Source organism: Stegodyphus dumicola, chromosome 5 (genome assembly GCF_044657685.1).
Source record: "Stegodyphus dumicola isolate Sdum_Otavi_A_Nest chromosome 5, ASM4465768v1".
In the NCBI taxonomy this organism is placed as follows: Eukaryota; Metazoa; Arthropoda; class Arachnida; order Araneae; family Eresidae; genus Stegodyphus; species Stegodyphus dumicola.
Window position 1 is genome coordinate 216,449,607 of NC_140772.1, and position 21,331 is coordinate 216,470,937.

At 34.4% G+C, this 21,331-nt stretch overlaps 1 protein-coding gene across 1 annotated transcript in view; it reads right to left on the minus strand.

Moving 5' to 3' along the window:
• LOC118195411 (uncharacterized) overlaps positions 1-2,768 on the minus strand; it is a 380,537-nt gene extending 377,769 nt beyond the window's left edge. Inside the window, exon 1 of the mRNA XM_085817665.1 lies at positions 2,409-2,768. Within this exon, the coding sequence (XP_085673791.1) occupies positions 2,409-2,500 (92 nt within the window). The 5' untranslated portion in view covers positions 2,501-2,768. The remainder of the gene's footprint in view (positions 1-2,408) is intronic.
• Positions 2,769-21,331: the final 18,563 nt, after the last annotated feature.

A 21,331-nucleotide genomic window follows, 5' to 3' on the forward strand; every position in this document is an offset into this window, starting at 1 on the left:
TTTTTATTTCTACTTTTAATTTGTTCCTTTTTAAAAGGTTGTTTTGCCATTTTTTTACACTGTCAGTGCTGTTTTGATTTTTATAATTTTAACAATTGCAATATCATTGTTTTATGTTTTGGATCAATTTCTTTTGCCTGTTTAGTTACAATTATTACTTTACATTATATAGATAAATATATAGATATATAAGGTAAAAACTAAACTATTCTACTTCAAGAATTTCTTACCAGCAGAACATTTGACATGCGATACCTGATAGAAAGAAACCTAAATCTTGTAAAAAAATATTACTTCAAAAGGGTAACATTCCTTTTACATAAAGCACCATTTCAAAGAAAATAGTTTTATTTTAGTGAGTGAGTTACTAATTTTGATTTAGATTACATCTTGAATTTCTTTAACTGACAGAGAGATAAATAATTGAAACATTGGGAGTAGAGAAATAAATGTATTTATAAATGCATGTGTCTTTAAAATGCATTTCTATCAGACTAATATTTTAAGATTAGAACCATTCCTCTAGAATAGAACTCATAACCAACCTTCGAGACTTAACTGCCAGGGTATGAAATATATCGGGGAATCTGCAGAAACCTTCAAATGGAAAAGTGCATATTAAAAAAAGTTTCTTTACTACTGCTTTCAGTATTCATATGCGCAGATCTCAGAAATCAAGATCCCAGTTTATCTTAATCTTAATGTAGTTACTATTTTCTATTCGTTTTTCACACACACAAAAAAAAAAAAAAAAAAAAAAAAAAAATCTGTTAATAGTAAAATTTTTTATTTAACTGATGAAATTAACTTGACTTAACTATATAAAACTTTAACTGTAAATATAGTTATAACTAATTAATTGTTGTAGCGAATAATAATTAATTTTTATTATAGAAATAATTAGTTTAAATATAATTTGCAAATTACTTTTAAACACATTGCTGTGCCAGGCTATATGTCAAGATAGTGAGCTAGCATAGTCACTAACATATGTCAAGATGGTGAGCTATAGCATAGTCACTAAAACTTAAATGGACGTGAAACTAAAACTTTATTACCATAACTTGCAAGACCCACAACAAAACTCACAGATATTTATTTTAACAGTGGAAATATATCACTTATAATTCTAATTAAACAGTTCAAACAACATATGTTGTTGTATGTTGTCATACCTATATATAACATATATACATGTTGTCTAGAACCTATATTATAAAATTATATAAGAGTGACTAAAACTGTTAAACTTAACTATCTGCTAACTATTATAATTTGATATACTCCTTGTCACCTGCAATCTTCGTACAAAGTTAGATTACTTGAATATGGCAAAGCATACGCAGGTTGTTTGCCTAAGGTAGAGGATGCATCCGTAGACAACTTTCTAAAGGAAAACAGCTCGTATTTACATTGCACATGGGAAAAACTATGAAAACCAACCATATGAGCAGCCCGTTCACCTGTTATAGAGACTGTTTCAAACTCCTATTATTCATGTGTCTTAATCACTATGCCATTGGAGGGGTTGATTCTTCGCTCGAAGTTCCAGGTGACAGATAATCTATTTTAACCGGAAACAAGGATGTGAGATAAAATTATTTTACCAGCTACGGTTAACGCGATGTATTTAAATTGACCCCAACTAATCTAGGTGTTATCTAATTTATATATTCTGATGTGAGACTTTGCGCATACGAAATCGAAAGAGATAGAAGACAAAAATTAAAAAACAGTAAATCGAGAGTATAGAATTAAAGTCATAACATTATTAAAAGAATTGGCTTATCGCGGCTACTTCTGAATCTTTTCTGAATGTGGAGAAAAATTCTCTTCATACGCTATATACGTATCGCTTAAAAATATCTGAACAAGAAAGTTTCATTGTATTAATATATGTTCATCAAATTTACCAAGCAGACGGAAATGTTACACATTTTTATTAATCTCTTGAATGCAAACCCTTATTGCATTATAATTCTATTTACTGTTGTAAACTGTGTGATAAATGCGATTGAACATTTCTTTTATAGTATTAATTTAATGTAAGAATTTGCAAACACTCTTTGTAATGTATAGCATTAGTAATTTTTTTCTAATTACGACTTAATGGCTCTTAAATAATGGCAACGAAAAAGAAGGAAATGGCGGGAAATTTCGAAAGAGCTGAGTGTCAAAACACATTATCTATAATAGCATGTTTTAAAGATAAACATTTCCTATCATATTATATAAAAAGAATATTAGGTAATTTTCTTACTTTTTTTTTAACAGGCTATTAGATTTACGTATTTATTTAGACTGCTAGAAAGAAAAGTGTACTTAAAACAGTTTTAATTTCAAAATTTTGTATTTAATGTGTTTTGATACGTAACTCTTAAAATATTAAGGTAATTGAAGGCACTGACCTTTTGCTATTCCTTCTTCTTCTCTTGGTTGCATACATAGTACTAAGGTGGTTCATGATGCACAAAGGCGACCGCCGCAAAGGGCTACACATTAAAAGAGAAGAAAGGGGAAAAGCCGGCAGGCCCTCGCCGGTCAGGGTCCGTCGGCCTGCCGCATCATGAGCCGCCGCATCCCCTGGCCGTTAATCCTTTTTTTCCTTAGCAAGTATATTCCGGTCAAAACAAAACAAGGTTTTCCTAAAGTCGAGTAATTACGAAATTCTAACGTCACATTTTCCTACGCTCCTCACGGTTCCAGAGCTCACACCGCACTGACATGCTGTTCGGAGTTCTCTTCATTTCGGAAAGGGGGTTCGTCTGCTTCCGCCCCCTTGTTTCCCCTTCCTCTTCCACCCCTCTAGCGCTCTCCTAATATCTCAAACAAATCTTGATTGATAGGTTATCTCTGCTCGCAGTCCAGCGCTGCTACGGACACGCCCACTCGGTGACACTCAGCCAATGGGAGATAACGGATGGGAATGACGTCACAGGTAAGGGGAGAAGGTATAGTGCCGTGAAGCAAGAGCCGGTGGTGAAAAGACGGTTTGAGGATTAGGCTCCGTCGTGAGCGATCAGGACGGAAATTGTAGTGAACGGACGTAGCCCTTTATTAACAGTGAGCGGAAGAGCAAAGAATAAAATGTCTGTTAGTCATACGCTGAGGAACGATTTGCAAAACTCAAAACACCTGAAAGAATCACGTTAGTGGCTAAACTTCTTCAGCGATTCAGTTTAAAAGGAATGTGAATGTTCTGAAAACTCAATGTTATATTTTCAAAGACGCCACGGAATGACTTTAACTGATAATTTCTTCACTTACGTCTAAAATTAAGAAAAGAAATAATTAAATAATGTGATGCTTAATATGCTTCAATTACTTTTAAAATATTAAAAAAATTAAATAATGGGTGCTTTTTTATAAATTATTGTAATATAGTGGAAGCTCACTTAACGAGCATAATTTGTTCCCGAATTTTACTTTTTACGAAACACTCGTTTAGCGAAGCAATTTTTTACGAAGAAATCAGTATAAAATAGGTTAATGCTGAACTTTCAAATTCCAGTCTGAAGCAAATATTCTAACCCTCCTTCCAGCATGCCTTCGTGGCGCAGCGGTAGCTCACTCCATGCCTAATCGAGTAGCAAACTCGGGGCATATTCAAGAGGTCCAGGTTCGAGTACAGGCGAGGGCATTGTACATTTTTCACGTCTCCTGCATAAAAAAAAACTCAATTACTCTACAGTGGCGCCCGAGCGAAAAGTTGGTGGACAATATTCGTCGCCACTAGGATTTGGCGATTGGGTCCCTTAATCCCCAGTCGCCCTTTAAGGGGGAGTATTTTCGCCCTCCTATCAGCATGCCTTTGTGGTATAATGGTAACAAACTCGTTGCGTGTTCTAGAGGTCCAGGTTCGAGTCCCGGCCAGGGCACAATACATTTTTCATGTCGCCTGCATCAAGAAAAACTCTACAACTCAAAGAAGTTTATAATAACGTAGTTTATTATATATAATACATTCTTTTCCGAGAAAGTTGTGTTTCGCCTACGCTTCAAAAATTGGCTAAAATGAGACACAACATTATATTTCAACAAACTTGTAGCTCACTTATCTACTGTTTTATCTGAGTGATGCTTCTCAACGTATAACGCTACAGTTTTCCATGCTTTCTGCAATCTCCCTTAATTCACTGGAAGGTTGTGGTTTTGTTGGGGCCATTACCTCGTCCCGTCCTACTCTGACGAAACCTCCTTTACAACTGTGGCACAAAATGCAGATCCCTAAGTTGTTCGATGGTGAGCTCCTGTCTCAGCTCTTCCACCAGCCCATCGATGTCATTGCTATTTACCTATTGCCCCATAATCTTGGCAAAAGACTCAATCTAGTCGATTGGAGATTTCACAGGCATTTGATAAGCAACAGTAAAAGACGCTAGCTGAAGGAGAGCCAAATATAGACTGGTAGCTACATCTAAGTGTAGAATTTGCTCATATCCTGATATCAATAGCCTCTGTCTGATATCCACAAATCACTCATCCACAAATTTCACCTATAGTTATTAAATTACGAATTCCTTAAAATTTTTTCTCTAGAACAGTATCCGGGTCACATCACTTAGTTTACATAAAGAAGGAAATACCATTTTACAATTTAATTTTTTTTTTTTTCGATTTTTCTGGAATTTCGAATCAATGCTAGATTAGATTACCTTGACAAGAACTTTTCGTCCCCCTTCTTCAAAACGCCAATGAAACATAGCATGGTTAGAGAAATTAACACTTTTCATTAATCAAAAATTATTATTTCTTACCTTCTTCTGACAACTGCGAATGTAATAGACTAGCTCCGAATAAAACAGAATAAGTGTAAAATTGTATTACGAGTATTCCTAAATAAAAGAGAATCTATGCAATATGAAATAGAAGTTGCAAATGATAGAATTCAAGAGTATTAGCTTTTCCGCTTGGAAATACATTTTAAATAATTTATGTTTTATGGATTTTACTTAATTTATGTTTTATGAATTTGTACATTTTAATTACACAGTACTCATATGCTTTAAATTTTGAATTTTTTAGGATATCTAATCGGAAATAGCACTTAATCTCTCTTAGTTACAAGTGAAGAGTAAAATACTGTACCAAATATTTCGGAAATTGTAATTTCTTCCCTTCAACATAATGACAAAAATAATCTGACTTCATCTCTTTTATACTAGCTGTAACTGGGGGATGGGCGGAATTTTATTTTATATATATATTTATATATAAAGTAATATATTTTTATAATATGTATTTATTTTGAAATTATATTCATATCCGGGATATTTGTTTTGTAATGTCATCAATAATATCACCCGTAATATTTACTTTAAAAATTTTTTTCCCTCCTAAAGAATAAGAAGAATAAATTGAAGGAGGGAAAAAATACCTTATAATAATAAAGTATTTTCTTCCAGCATGTCTTTGTAGTGTAACGGTAGCACACTCGGCGCGTATTCGAGAGAGGTCCTGGTTCGAGTTCCGGCGAAGGCATTGCTCATTTTTCATGTCTCTTGCCTCAAGAAAGTTCCTAATGACTCTGAAAAATAAATAAAAGATGCTACTGGAAAATCGAGAAAAATCTATCAAATGATGGCGCAGACTGCGCTGAAAAAGAAGGGCTCTGTAATGTTGAATAAGAAATTAATTAACAAGAAAATTAATAAACAATGTAATCCGAAATTGTTTATACACAAGCATCAACAATTACGTAATCTGAAATTTAGTAGGTTGTGAGATTTCCTTCTACCTTTCAAAAGTAATTTGATGATATTTCTGTACCATAGCAAAAAATATCTTTGGTTAAAATTTCGTAAAAATCCAACTAGACTTCCTCTTTCCTATGATTAGACATTTATCTGTTCATCGCATCTATCGGGAATGGAAGAATCCATTGTTTATTTAGCCGCTTTATCATCGAAAGGACTGCTTGGGATGCACCACAGAAAGCGACTGATAATAAGCCCGCCAAAAGGGAAATGGGAGAAATAAATAAATAAATAAAATCTGAAAGGTTTCAGATTTTAAATTACGTCTATAGGGGCGTTTTTTTTAAAGGTTTTGTGTGTTACCTTTATTTATTAAATATCTTGTTCTTCGCACTTAAACCATAAAATTCAGTTCAAGAGCAATATCGCAAAATAATTTTAAAATGAGCCATCTTTAGAATTTCCGATACACAGTTCCGCGCGCTAGAGATAAAAAGGTTCCCACCCCCTCCCCGTAGAGTGTTGCCATTGCTCGCTTTGAAATTCTTGAGTTTGTTGATCAAAAATTTATTAAAGTTTTACAAAATATGAAATCGATAATAAAACAAACTCCAAATTTCAAATTTGGCCTTCCACATGCCCATATTCGTATCACAATGCGAGAAATAGGCATACATTTATGCAGATTTTTCATTATTTAATTTCTTCAAGTATAATGCAGGACTCTAACATTTGGTGGCAGCACTTTGAAAAGCGGAACGGACATTTATAGTGATTCAACGCAAAATCGCAAAACGAAAACAATAGTCCTTCAGGGACAAAGCCCCTTTGGACTAAAAACAAATCCTTAAGCGAAAATTTGATTCGCAGCCCTGAATTCGACTAGAAATGAGCCTTCATTAACCACTATGCTGTTTACAGAGATTCATTTACACAGCTGGGATAGGTAAAAGTACCTCTTTTTACAATACTCTTTGAAATTAGTCTAATTCCTATTTGAATGTATAGATAGATAGATAGATAGCTTATGAGTTTTTTTAGTTTTGGTTCTAGTTGATTATGGCAAAGTGCACTAAGGCCATCTGCTTAAAGGGAAGGATGCCTTTGTGGAGGATATTCTAAGTGAATTTGGCTCATATACCCGTTACACATGAGGAACACTACGAAAACATTCATGCAGGCAGCCCGTTCACCTAGCATCGAACCCAGGTCAGAACAATTAGTTTTCAGCGATTTTACACCTCCACTGGTGGGCCTATATAGCTTATGAATGCTCACCAGCGGCGCCGAGCGGTAAAGTTCCTGAACACTGGTAGTTCGGTCCAAGGTTCAAATCACGTGAATGGCTGCTTGGATGTTTTCGTGGTTTTTCCCTATGTGTAAAGTGTTAATACGAGCCAGTTTCCCTTAAGAAGTGTCAACAACCTTATACCGACAATGTTAAATTAGCCATTTTCGATGTACCTTTTCTCAAAATCTGCTGTAGATACACGCTTGAAATTTTTTGTGTAATTAAAGTATACCTATTTGATTATACCGAAATGAGCTTTTGAAACATTTTGAAGTTTTGAGTAATTTACAGAATATTTTGTTAGGCACAGTAAAATTTAGCACTTTTCTCACACACAAAATTAAAAAAAAATTTTTTTTCCTTAGTTTATCGCAAAAAACTCATTTCAGTAAATATTAGGAAACCTAATAAATAAGCCATACAAAATTTTACATACCTATGAGCAGTAGTTCCTGAGAAAAGGTACGTCGAGTATAAAAAATCACGTTTGAGAAAAACGCGTTTTTATGTAAAAATCCTCATTGATCAAAGCATTCGAGGACAAATTAAAACTAGATTTTTTTACAGTTGTAATTTTCATAGAAATTAAAGAATGGTAATTTTAGAAAGATAAAAGTGTAGAGAATTTGAAAATGCAAAAATGCAAAATCACCATTTTTTGAACATTTTTGGTTTTCAACACCCCATAAAAAGTCCTCCAACGAAGGCATTTTTCCCTTTCGTTTAGTGCCTTAGGGCGGAACACATATATAATAATAATAATAGCTTATGAGCAGTTGAAATATAACTACTCAGTTGGCTTTCTTCTTCGAGAAGCAAGCATAATTCGAAGTACTTTTTTTAAATTCAGAATAAATTAGGGATTAGGATAAAGCGTTCTATAAATCGAGATTTTTTTTGCTTAACTTATTGTTGTTGTTGTCGTGGTGATATTATATGGAAGAATGATTGCCAGAGCCCACTCCAGAGAGAGAGAGAGTGGAATTCAATTTTCTAACCATATTTTGAGACAGAGCACCCCGCGGGCTGTCCGAGGGTCTCCAACCACACGAGAGGACTTTCGGCTCACCGCATATTTAGCGAGCCCTAATGCCGCACATATACTATACATTTACAAACATCCATGTCTTCTAAGGGATGGGAACTCGGGCCCTTCGGTACCGCAATAGGCTCCCTTAACCTTTATATCGTCTAGGCTGCTTTGCTTAACTTGCACTGAGAAAATGGGGGGGGGAGGTGGAAAATGGGAAATAGAGAAAATCCTTCAATCGTATTTTTTATATCGGAATTTGATTGTAAATTTAGGGCTTTTTCAAATAACATCTTCCTGAAAATGTTGTTTTAGTTTTAAACTTCAAAGGAATGGTATCAAATTTTCTGCTTTACTTATATGTGTAACTTAAAAGACTGAAGGAGATGTATTGCTTCTTTTATTACAGTATTTCCGGAATGCAAAGTAGATCTACCTCCTCGTGGTTCATTTCGGGCAACGTCTTGTTACGACAAAATGATCTACAAAATTAGACATTCAGTTAAAACTTAACACTGCTTTCAGTTTATTGCTGCGGAATATAGTTGAACCCACAATCAGAGATGTTCTTAAGCTACGAACTTAAATGTTCTTGCAATGAATTTTCAGAATTTGTGCAAATTATTTTACTTCTTGAGCGAACGATTAGCTATAGCATACTGATATCAGAACTTGCAAAATGATGAAGAAATGCAATAAATGTATAACTATAATTTGACTGACAGCAGCTACATTTTTGCATGTAAGAAAAATTAGTAAGAACACCGTATAGGTTGGGTCACTGTATAAGGTATTTTCTGCCTCCTATCTGCATGCCTTCGTGGTGTAACGGTAGCACACTCGGCGCGTATTCGAGAGATCCAGATTCGAGCCACGGCGAGGGCATTGCTCATTTTTTCCGTTTTCTGCTTCAAAAAATCCTAATATCTCTGCAGGGGCGCCCGAACTAGAAAGGTAGGGGATGATGATTCTTCAGTACCCGAATTTGACGACTGAGTCCCTTAATCTGCAGTCTCTCTTTAAAAGGGGGGTATATAAGATATTCTCTTCCTCCTTTCTGTTTGCCTTCTTGGTGTAACTGTAGCAGACTCGGCGCATAATAGAGAGATCCACATTCGAGTCCCGGCCAGACATTGCTAATTTTTCCCGTTTTCTGCTTCGAAATATCCTATCAGTACATGGCAGCATTTCAAACACGTCTACTCTTCTGGAAGATATTGCAAATAAATCTCTAAAAGTAAGAATAGATGTTTTTCTGATTATCAGAAAATATCCTATGAAATTTGAGATAAAAATTTCTTTAAAATCCCCCTTCTCTTCTGAATGAATACAAGATCTTACTATTGTAACATGCTTAGAATTAAAATTTGAGATGAACTGCTGCTGGATGAAAAAACTTTATACTTCATTATTATCAAATTTTGGTGTTGTTTAATTCTAAACAGAGTTTTTTTTCTGCTGACGATTAAAATATGTTAATTTAATTATTCCAAAATGGTAGACGCTAGTTTGATTATGCCCAGTTAAATGAAACTTTATTTATTAAATGCATTTCAAGTTTACCCCGTTATCCCATACAATATTTAATTTATTAACGTATTTTTAATAAACGGTATAATTAAACTTGTTGTTTAATTATATCGATTAAAATCATTATATCGAGTCATTAGGTTATTTTGAAGCAGAAGAATGAAAAATGAGCAATGCCCTCTCCCGGACTCGAACCTGGACATCTTGAATACGCGTTAAGCGTTGAGTATGCTAACCGTTACACCACGAAGGCATGCTGGAAAGAGAGAGTAAATACCTTGCATACTCCTATGTATATTTATGATTCTTAATAACACTGATGATAACTAAACAATTACTGGACATGGACAATTTCCATTCTATCTTCATGGGTTTGGCATGCAAGAAAGTTAAAACTGTTTAATATGCGGTACACTAAAGGAGATAAAGACCACTTCTTGGAGACATGCAGCTTCACAAAGGATATAATTCGGAGACATCAATTTAACGTTAAACAGATATGGAAAACCAAACTAAAATTAGAAGAGTTAAAAAAAAAAAAAAAAACATTAAAATCCTTTTGCCAGGAGAACCCGCAAAAATTGTGTTTCTGATAATTCTTAAATCAGCATCTGTCATTATTTTTCTCACAATAAATTCTCTTCAGCAAGGAAACATAAAAAAAAAAAAAAACACAATAGATGGTTTTTGCCGGGGAACACGACGCTGGTCCAATGACGTATAATAGAAGAAAACGACCATTGTTTCTGCTTTTTATTTATTTATATCTACCCGTACAATCCACATATCGCGCTAATTAGGACGCTATCTCATAAAAAGCCGAACTCTGGCGCGCGACCAAAATCGAGCAGTTGATTTCCGGAGGAATCGGCTAGAGGACACGCCTTTGGCTCAATCTGGCTCGCATCCAACCTGATATTCCCCGACTGATAATCAAGGAACACACTCTGATACTCTGCCCTCCTTTCAGTGCAGAAAACTGCAGTCAAAGCTTTATAGGTATCCACGCATACACCCGAAAGCAAATCGCTTATAGAAAATGAAGTGTCCACAATAAACACAGGATTAGATGAATGAGTTTCGGTAATAGCGAAGTTGAAATACCTAAGCATGTTTGAAATAGCCAACGCACTTGCGAGGTTCCCAAAATAATTGAGATGAAAACAGCTGAGTGTACACCTATGTAAACACAGAAAAAATAAAACAGAATAAAAGCTCCCCCCTAAAAAAATCTGAATTTAAATTACGTACAAAGGGGCGTTTTTTTAACGTTTTGTCTGTTACCTTTATTTATTAAATATCATGTTCTTTGCACTTAAAACCATAAAATTCATTTTAGTAGCAATGTTGCAAAAATAATTTTAAAATGAGCCTATCTTTAGAATTTCCGATACGCAGTTCCGCGTCCGATGGAGATAAAAAGCTTTTTTTACCCCGCCGTAGAGTGTTCCCATTGCTCGCTTTCAAGTCGTCGAGTTTGTTACTCAAAAATTCGTTAAAGTTTTACAAAATATAAAATCAATAATAAAACAAATTCCAAATTTGGTCTTCCACATGCCCGTTATTCGTAGGAGGATTACGTCATTCAAAATTCTATGGCTCTATGTACCGTTGTTTTATCACAATGCGAGAAATAGATATACATTTATGCAGATTTTTCATTATTTAATTTTATAATGCAAGACTCTAACATTTGGTGGCAACAGTTTAAAAAGTGAAACGAACATTTATAGGTATTCAACGCAAAATCGCAAAACGAAAACAATAGTCCTTCAGGGACAAAGCCCCTGAAGGACTAATAAATAGAAAATTTTAGTTAGAAAAAATTATTAAAATGATCGTAACTGTCGTCTTTAGAGCGTCAATTTTCAAAAATCCATAGAAGAAATCTTTTGCTCTGTACACTATGCGAGTTGAAATTCATTAATTTCAATGTAATTTATTTTCAGAACTTAGAAGAAGTCACCTTCACAAGCTCAAAGAGAAGTCATGTCACATTTTTATTTATTAAATTTCTACTATTATCTCACACTGTCCCTATATCTTGTTAAAACTTTCAATCACTGATAAAATACTTTTTATTCATCCACTGAAGTTCAAAAACATTTTTTATAAACTTGTAGTGGCTGGTACTTGATGTTAATGCAGTTCTTTCACATATTAAAGTACTAAATTCCTACTTATTTATTCCTTTTTATAGGAACTAAAGATACTCTGTTTTTAAATGTATTATAAGACTTACAAATAATGACCGTTTATTAGGTATTCTCACATGCTGTAAAAATTAATTTTATAACAACTTATAAATAATAGTACATGACAGTGATCAATGGGATTGTAATATTTAACAAAAGTAAGTGGCAGCTGTAAGATAGAGTTCTAAAAGATTTTTAAAGCTACGGTACTGCTGAACGTAGAATGCTACCATTAATACTATCATGGGCAACAACAGTACATAAGATGCAAGGTAGTACTGTAGATTATGCAGTAATATATCTAGGACAAAAACTCTTCTCAGCAAGTCAAGCATATGTAGCCTTGAGTCGTGCGAAATTATTAGATGGAATATTAACTGAATAACTGGACTGGACTATGAAGCATTTCAAGAGATGGATAGAATGAGAAATTATAGACTACCATCAGCTTCTTTAATTAGAAACGAAAAAATTTTAATAAAAAGTAACTAAAATAAAAATTTCCTTTTTTGACCTAAATAGAAATTTTTTTTATATATATATGTTCTTGTTAAACGTAAAGATACATTTGTAAGAGGAAAAATATTGTTCATCCACACATAAGATTAAACTAGCGAGCAAGCCCGCCGGACGAGCGAGCTGCGGCCAAAGCAAAATTTTTTAGTTCTATGTACAGACTGTCTGTCGGAAATTCTAAAGATATGCTGCTTTAAAATATTTTGTGATTTTGCTGTTGAATCGAAGCGCCAAGAACGTGATATTCAATAAATAAAGTAAATACACAAGACGTTAATAATAAAAATAAGAAAAAAATGTGAAGCCATCTTGTTAAGGAAAATTAACATTGATACGATAAACCAAGAAAAGACTGAAAAAAACAGAAAAATATATGCCAACACTTACCGAGTTTCTTTTAAAATTTTTGTAATTTTGCTGTAGAATTGTGTATGGCGTAAGAACGAAAAAAATAATGCTTAATAATAAAGCTTAAAAAAAAAAAAAAGTCTAAAAAGTTTCAGATTTTAAATTACGTCCAAAGGAGCATTTTTTAAACGTTTTGTGAACTATTCTTATATATTAAATATCATGTTCTACGTACTATCTCAAAATAATTTTAAAATGAGCATCTCTTTACAATTTCCCATACAGAGTTTCGTGCGCTCAAGATTAAAATGCTTTTTTTTTTTTTTTTTCGTACAGTGTTGCTATTGCTCGCTTTGAAATCGTCGAGTTTGTTAATGAATAATTCGTTGAAATGTTACATAATCTGAAATCGATAATAAAACCAATTTCGAATTCATATTAGGGTTTTCACATGGTTATATTCTATGGAACATTACGTTATTAAAATTTTGTTGGCTCTAGGTCCCGTTGTTTTATCAAAATGCGAAAAACATACATACATTCATGCAGATTCTTCATTATTGAATTTCTTTAAATATAAGGCAGGGCTGTAATATTTGCTGGCAACAACTTGAAAAGTGATTCGCCGTTTATAGTTTTCAATGCAAAATGCCAAAACGAAATTAATATTTCTTCAGATTAAATTGCCCTTTTGAAAAAAAAAAAAAAAAAAAAAAAGTGGAGTTGGTAGGAGTTAGTGTAGCAGCAGACTGGTAGACTGCGAGCTCACTAAGAACGTAAAAAACCTTAACAAATCCTTTCGGTGGTCATTAAAATGTGAAACCTTTCAGACATCCCCCGGTTCTGAAATTCCTTGTAGCAATATTCTTTAATCGCATCAGTATCAGATTGTTGGCAAGTAGCATACTGTGCTATTTACCAACTATAATTCCTATTTTGCAGGTATTCAGGCCCTCTATATAAAAAAATCGAAGTGTGCACCTTTCATGAATAGGAAAAATAGCTTATATTACATTTACAAATTTGCCTCGTAAGGCGTGTTACCCAAAGTTGCTTTGCAGCCGGCATTAAAGCCGCACCGGGTGGTTCAATCAAAACGAATTTATATTCTTAAAATAATATCAAATTAAAAAAAATATAAATCGGTATGTTATTTAAACAATTTTGTCTAATATCTATATATTAAATCCGTAATATCTACGTATAATATCGGTATGTTATTTAAAATAAATATTTTGGACCAGTAAAAAAACGGTATCCCTAACTGGAAAATGGAGCTGTTTTGTTGATTTCTCACGAAAGTGTAATTAAATTTCATATCAATATATTATATCTTATTTCAGTTCTCTGAGCTCTGGTTTCAATGAATTGTTCTTCCTTAAGTCAACTTTTACTTTCCCACGTCATAATAAGATGGGTTGGTAAAAATTTTAATTGTTTTTTCCTTAAAAAAGCCTAATTCTACCTAGGGGTTCCCAACTCTATGCCAAGGCGCCCGCTGCTGTGTGATCACAGTAAAAATGTTTTAGTTTTCAATAAAATTCTATGCGAAAGTTTTCACATTTTTAATGAAATAGAATTTGCGTCCAACACATATGATACAACACAAAGCGAAAAGCAACCGATCTCTTTTCTTTAGTTGCATGTATTATTAATTCTATCCAGCTGTAAATTCATCTTGTAAAAGTAAACGGTGCCCGCCGTCCTGCAGATATTCTAGAATGTGCACTTAGGAAAAAAAAGTTGGGAACCCCTGCTCTACCTTTTTTATTTACTTTAAATCAGACCCCCCCCACACACACAAAATAAAGAAAAAAACGCAGAATTAAAAGAATTATGAGAAATCTAGCCTTTTATAACCTTCGCCCTGTAGTTTTCAGGTTGTTTTTGTTGTCATAAGTATTGTTGCGTTCTTTCTTACTTCTGACATCTTTCTTACTTCTGACACCAACTCGATACTGACTATCTCGCACTCGCACTCTAGACGAGGCACACTCATACTCGCCCTCTCGATGAAGCACACTCTGACTGACTGCGGACCAGCAGGGTTTATACAGCTTTCGGCTTGTGTTCGAGAACATTCTGGGCTAAACCGGTAAGAATTCGTTAAAGAAGGTTCTCCATCCGTCCATGGCATATTGCCAATTTTGTCGCCAAATATTGCCAAAAGTACGATTTCTCGCCAAGTGTGGCAACCCTGCCTTCCCTTGCATTTTATGGCAACCCTAAACTGCTTTGCGGGGAAGCCATCTTACCGCACCTGTACATTTCCTAACAGTATATTTTCACCTAATTGCATAAATCTAATGACTTTAGACATTAGGATTTTTTTTGGAAGCAGGCAAGATGAAAAATGAGCAAACACCTTCGCCGGGAATCGAACCACGGACCTCTGAAATACCGGCCCAGCGTGCAGAACCACTATACCACGAAGGCACGCCAAGAAGGGATACCTCTCACTCTAGACGAGGCACACTTTAAAAGGAGATAACTCCCCCTTTTAAAGGGCGACTGGGGTTTTTAGGGGACCAAATCGCCAAATCCTGGGTGTGGAGAGTCATCATCCACAACCCTTTTAGTTCGGGCGCCACTGTTTAGACATTAGGTTTTTTTTTGGAAGCAGAAGAGATGGAAAAATTAGCAATCGCCTTCGCCGGGAATCGAACCACGGACCTCTGAAATACTGGCTCAGTGTGCTGGCTACTACACTACGAAGGCTCGCTAGGGAGGCAGGAGAAATACCTTATAACGTTATTGATTTAATTCAGAAATTTAAATAAAAGTCGGAAGGACAAAAGTGTGTAGGGAAAGATATGCCTTCACAGGAACTTCTCTCATTTTTTATTGTTGTAGATTTCTGAAATCTTAAAAGGAAACTAAAATCCAGTCTAACAGCAACAATTTATTAAAATATCATTACTGGAACAAAGGAATGTATCATCTCTAGAAAAACTTACTGTCTCGTAATGCATAGTATTTTGGAAGAAGTCTGTAATTTCATTTTTATTTATTCCTAACATAACGGACTAACGTACTGGTTAAAAGCTGAGTGGAGAATCTTTCAGGTCAGGCGGTCGGCGGGCAATTTTTTGCTTCGTTGACCCCATCGTTCGGAATAACTCAGCGAAGCACGCGAAATTGGCGTGTCACTTTCTCTGCTGAATTGCATTTTCTGCTCGTTTTATCGCAGATTTCAATGAAATGAAGCAATGAATGGCTGTCATTGAATTTTAGTTCACTGTTTTCTCGTCGATATGTAGGTGAATGGGAATACTGAACTACTTTTGTTACACAACCATGATTTATCTGTTCTGTAAATAATGCTTACTGAGAAATGTCACTGCTAATAAAACCTCGCCGTCAACTCTGGCTAAACAGTTAAGCAATGCAAAAAATGCACATTAACTTAACCTTTAATAAATTGCGAAATTCAATTTTCATTATTGAATCTAAGTGCAAATGCCAAATGAATTCTTGAAAATACAATATACAATATCCTTTCTCTCCACCCTGACCGGAAATTGGTTAGTGACGCTGACTACTGTGCCGGAGGGCCCGGGTTTGAATCCCGGAGAAGACATGGATGTGACTTGTCTGTTACTTCACAGCAGGTAATAGTGGCCCACTCTCAGGTGCCTCCACAATAAAGTGACCACCGCTTCCAGCCTTAGTAGCGGCCAACGTCTGTAACTTCTTGTGGAGGAAGGCAGAGAAAGTAAAAATAAAAGAACAGTTTGAACTAATTTAAAATCTGAGTAATGCATTTACAGCAAGATAAAAAAGTGAAAATTATTGATTAATGGTTTTGAAAATAAAGGCTTTCAAATTTTTGTAATTATTAACTAATTAATTTATAAGAACCAGATCAAGAGCGCTAAAGCGAGTTTCACTAGAACGGCACACAAATAATATTTTAATGGCAGATTCAACTAAAAACGAAGAAAAAGGAGAAAAATTCATAATTAAGCACAACAGGTTGAAACACAAGTGTCCGTGGTTATTTTTTTTTAGTCCAATGGGGCTTTATCACTGAAGGACTATTCTTTTCGTTTTGCGTGCGATTTTGCGTTGAATCACTATAAATGTCCATTTCACTTTTCAAACTGTTGCCACCTAATGTTAGAGTCCTGCATTACATTTGAAGAAATTAAATAATGAAAAATCTGCATAAATGTATGTACGTTTCTCGCATTATGATAAAACAACGGTACATAGAGCCATCGAATTTTGAATGACGTAATCCTGCTAATATGGGCATGTGGAAGACCAAATTTGAAATTTGGAATTTGCTTAATTATCGATTTCATATTTTGTAAAAGTTTTACAAAATATGAAATCGATAATTTTGTAACGAATTTTTGATTAACAAACTCAAGGATTTCAAAGCGAGAAATAGCAACATTCTACGGGGGAAGGGGAACCTTTTTATCTCCAGCGCGCGGAACTATGCATCGGAAATTCTAAAGATCTGCTCATTTTAAAACTATTTTGCGACATTGCTATTGAACTGAATTTTATGATTTAATTGCAAAGAACGGGATATTTAATAAATAAAAGTAGCACAGAAAACTTTAAAAAAACGCTCCTTTAGACGTAATTTAAAATCTGAAATCTGCAGATTTTTTTTTTCTACTGTCATAATTGCAATACATCTGAAAAGGTCATCACTGCGATATGTGATATGACAAATACCGTTTTATCAGAATCCTCATAGTTACATTTCTTATAAATGCAACATTTCATTCTCATGTATAAGTTATTGTCTCCCTCTTTTCCACGTACCTTCGTGATTTCGTGCTTTCCACGTACCTTCGTTTTTCACGTCTATAGCTTCAAAAAAACTGAATGACTCTACAAGTACAATTCGAGATAAAAGGTGTTGTATGAAAATTCATCAGCACCAGCATTTGGCGACTGGCTCCCAGTAGCCTAATGCTACTAATTCCCAGTAGCCCTTTAAAAAGGAGAGTACATAAGGCATTTTCTCCTCCTTTCCGCATTTTCCTTTCCACATTTATTAGCCAGCAACAGGGGTGACAACCCATCTGAATCAAAGATTATTTTACAATAATAATATTTCAATTGAATAATATTTTATTGTTTGTACTTGGTACAAACAATAAAATATTATTCAGTTGTACTTTGCATTAAAATATCATTCAGTTGTACTTTGAAAGTTTATTGTTTGTACTTTGCATTTTGCTTAGTGCCTCGTATTAATGGGTTTGAAGACCATCCTCATTACAGAACGAAAAACCTATATTAACAAGTTCATTTTTTACGTTAATGTATTGAAACGTCTTTCAATACGTAAATGCGTCTTCCAATTCTATAAGTCTAGCTCTTCAAAATCCTTGATTTAATCCTTGAAAGTATCCTTGATCGTATTTGATATTATTATATTTTATGAAATTTTTAGTTTCCTAAGGAAAATTTGCGAATTTTTGGTCGCGTAATTTATTTTAAAATCTTTTCGATTTTTGCCGCTCAGACGGAAAAATGATTACTGACTCTGACTACCCTAACTAAGGGCTCGGTTTCAAATCCCGGAGAAGGCATTGAATGTAAACTGTCTGTTCCTTATAGCGGTGGCTGTCTATTAGGTGCTTCTACCTTCTATGACCACCGCTTCTAGCCTTAGTAGTGGCCAAAGCCTAAAATGGCTAGTGCCCGCCATTAAAAAAAATCGATGTTGAATTTACGTCAGTATGGCTACGGAGGAAGACTGTATAAGAAACATCTGCAATCAGAAAGTTAATAATCTTCCGTATGCAATCAACATTGCTGATATGCATAGGCAAATCAAATTATTGAAGAAATGCATGTAAAGTATTCCGCAGATTAAAAGTAATCCCATTCAATATAATATATGCTTAAATTTAGATGTCGAGAGCCCCTTTAAGTTATGGCTAATTTTAATGGGACTATATAAGTTTAATCTTTAGTACCGTCTATTAAACAATGTCCTTTATCTCCTGAATTCAGCATGAAAGACAGTGAGAAATGCTTTCTCATGAGAATAAATTCCGAAAACAAAACTGCGACATCAACAAAAAGGTTCTAAAAAGAAACTGCGTTGGAAAAATGATGCATTACGTCCTTGCCCCCTCCCTGCATATCTCTGGTTTATTTTATAACGGTCTACAGATCACATACGAATCAGTAGAATTCAGCCAGGTGCAGCCTACTAAAATGGGGGGGGGGAAGGGAGAGCACGTACCACTATCTATTCATGATTCTACTGTCTCCCCCCCCCCTTTTTTTTTTTTTTTTTGATAATAATGCTGCCATCCCCTTGCAATCGTATGAACCAGTGCATGTGTGCTGCGTGCTAATGCATGCTAATTGCATGGGTGATGAGCCCTGGGCATGTTACCCTACTCCCGCTTCCCCCTTCCACTGTCGCAGTTAATTACTGACGTAAAAACCGTCGTATTACGCGATTCGAGTCCCCGGGCCATATTTTGGGGTCCATTAGCAAACGGAAGGTGACTAACTCCGTGGTTGAATGGACAAGTGACTCTTCTCTTTGTATGCTAGTTGTCAAAAGAGAAGAAAAGGTTATCAAGGGCAAAAGCAAGGTGAGGCAATGGATATTTTCAGTCTTTTTGTTGTCTGCGTTTCTTAAGAGACATTTTTTCAGAGAACAAATGCCCCAGGATGGTACAAAAGAAGTAATATAGTATTTTGTCGTTGCTCGCTAAATTTAAATTTGTATTTATTAATGGTAATAGAAGCACGTCTTTAGAAACAATGTTGTTATATTGTTGACAGTAAAGGAGACAACTGTCTGCTATGATACTTCTGAGAGGCTGTTCACTTCTTTATCCAATCTTCGAAAATGCTAAGAGTTCAGAATACAGCAATTTTAATTTCATGAGCTCAATTCCTTCTGAATTTTTATTCTTCCCCGTGAATTCGATTTAACGTCAAATGGATCCCTAAAAGTTGCGAATATTCTCTCCTTGAGCTCGTTGCTAGTATGTGCTTAATAAACAAATATGCAGGGCCATACTCTTGATATAATCCTTTATTTATTCTAGCAACTTGAAGAACTTAACTGTTCTCTAGAAATCAAGTGCGTAAGACCACTGGATTCTCTAGAAATCAAATGAATAAGACCACTGTATTCTTTTAGCTTCTTCGGAGTTCGATTACAGGTGATTGTTAGAGTTGGGTGCAGAGAAATTCGAAGGCTTTCCTTACACCATGTAACTTCGTATGAACTCCACATAACCTTCATATTAATTTTTTACATATTCACCATTAATTTATCGCTAAGGATTTCCAGCGTTTACACTATGCTTTCCGTAGAATGGCAAATATTATTTAGGCAAAAGTATAAAAAATGCTCATGATAAAGATACTATTTAGAAGATGTGAATTCTTCAAAAATATAAATATTATTTTGAAAAAATGCTGAAAGAGTGCCGTTAAAATATTTTATTCAAAATACGTAAAGAAAAATGTTGCGCAAAACAAAATTTATGCCTTTCTTATTAAAGAAATCAAAATTAATCTGTCATTTATAACACGGTACGTTTGAAAAACATTTTGAATTACACTTCATAACTTTTTTCATGAAAAGACGTTTTATAATTTGACACTTTGTTTTACACATACACTTGACGAATCGTTGGCCGCGTACACTGTACTGAGCAACTGCAATGACCGGAATATCCTAGTCGGGAATATCTTCTATTCTAAGTAAGTTCTATGAGGGCATAGAGTGAAATATGATCTCTCATATTGTTGTTTTAAAATTCCATCAGAAATTCCAAGTTCATAGAAAACCGTCCTCAGTCACACTCACTACTACTACCAATGCATTGCGTTAATCATAATACAGTTTCCCTAGGTATTGAATAATACTGTGATTATTTCATATTTTGCCTGTTTATTATTTAGCATTCTACAGAAAGCCTAGAAAATGTATGAAATGTTAATCTTTTTATACATTGATGGCCAGTTTTAGACCTTTTATAAAATGTGCTTTTACAGAATGCCGGTTTTCATACAACATATTTCTGCAGACGAGACAAGATTATGGGTACGCTATTACAATTTATTTCAAAGCACACTACAGTGTTACCACTGCTGCTTTTGAGATCGTTGAATATTTTAATTAAAAATTAGAAAATATGAAATAGGTTAATAAAACAAATTCCAAATTCGGGCTTTCAGGTTTCCATTTTCGAGTGGGGGGGGGCTACGTTACTCAAAATTTGATGGCTCTAGGTAGCGTTGCGTTTTTTCTTAATGCGAGAAACATACCTATATTCATGCGCATTCTTCATTATTTAATTTCTTTAAATATAATACAAGGCGATAATATTGGGTGGCAACAATTTGAAAACTGGTTCAACGTTTTTAGTGATTCGACGCAAAATGCGGTTTCAAGACTAATACCCATTCTGAGTTAAGCCCCTTTTGGGCTAATAGTAATAATTAAAAATAATTAATAAATAACTTTAATATAGTAATACTAAGTTTTTAAACATTATTAATTATTTCATGATGTCAATATCTTAGTTTTAAATGGCAAATTTCATTTATACAGCAGTCGTAAATAAATATTAAATTTATCGACTTATACATAAGCTATTATTTTAAACGTATTCCTTTTAGTAAGTGCAAAGTTGATGCAAAATTTTTGCTCAGAATTAAATAGTCATTTAAAGATTCAGGAAAAAGTAATTAAATATTACTTTTCCTTTCAAAGTAA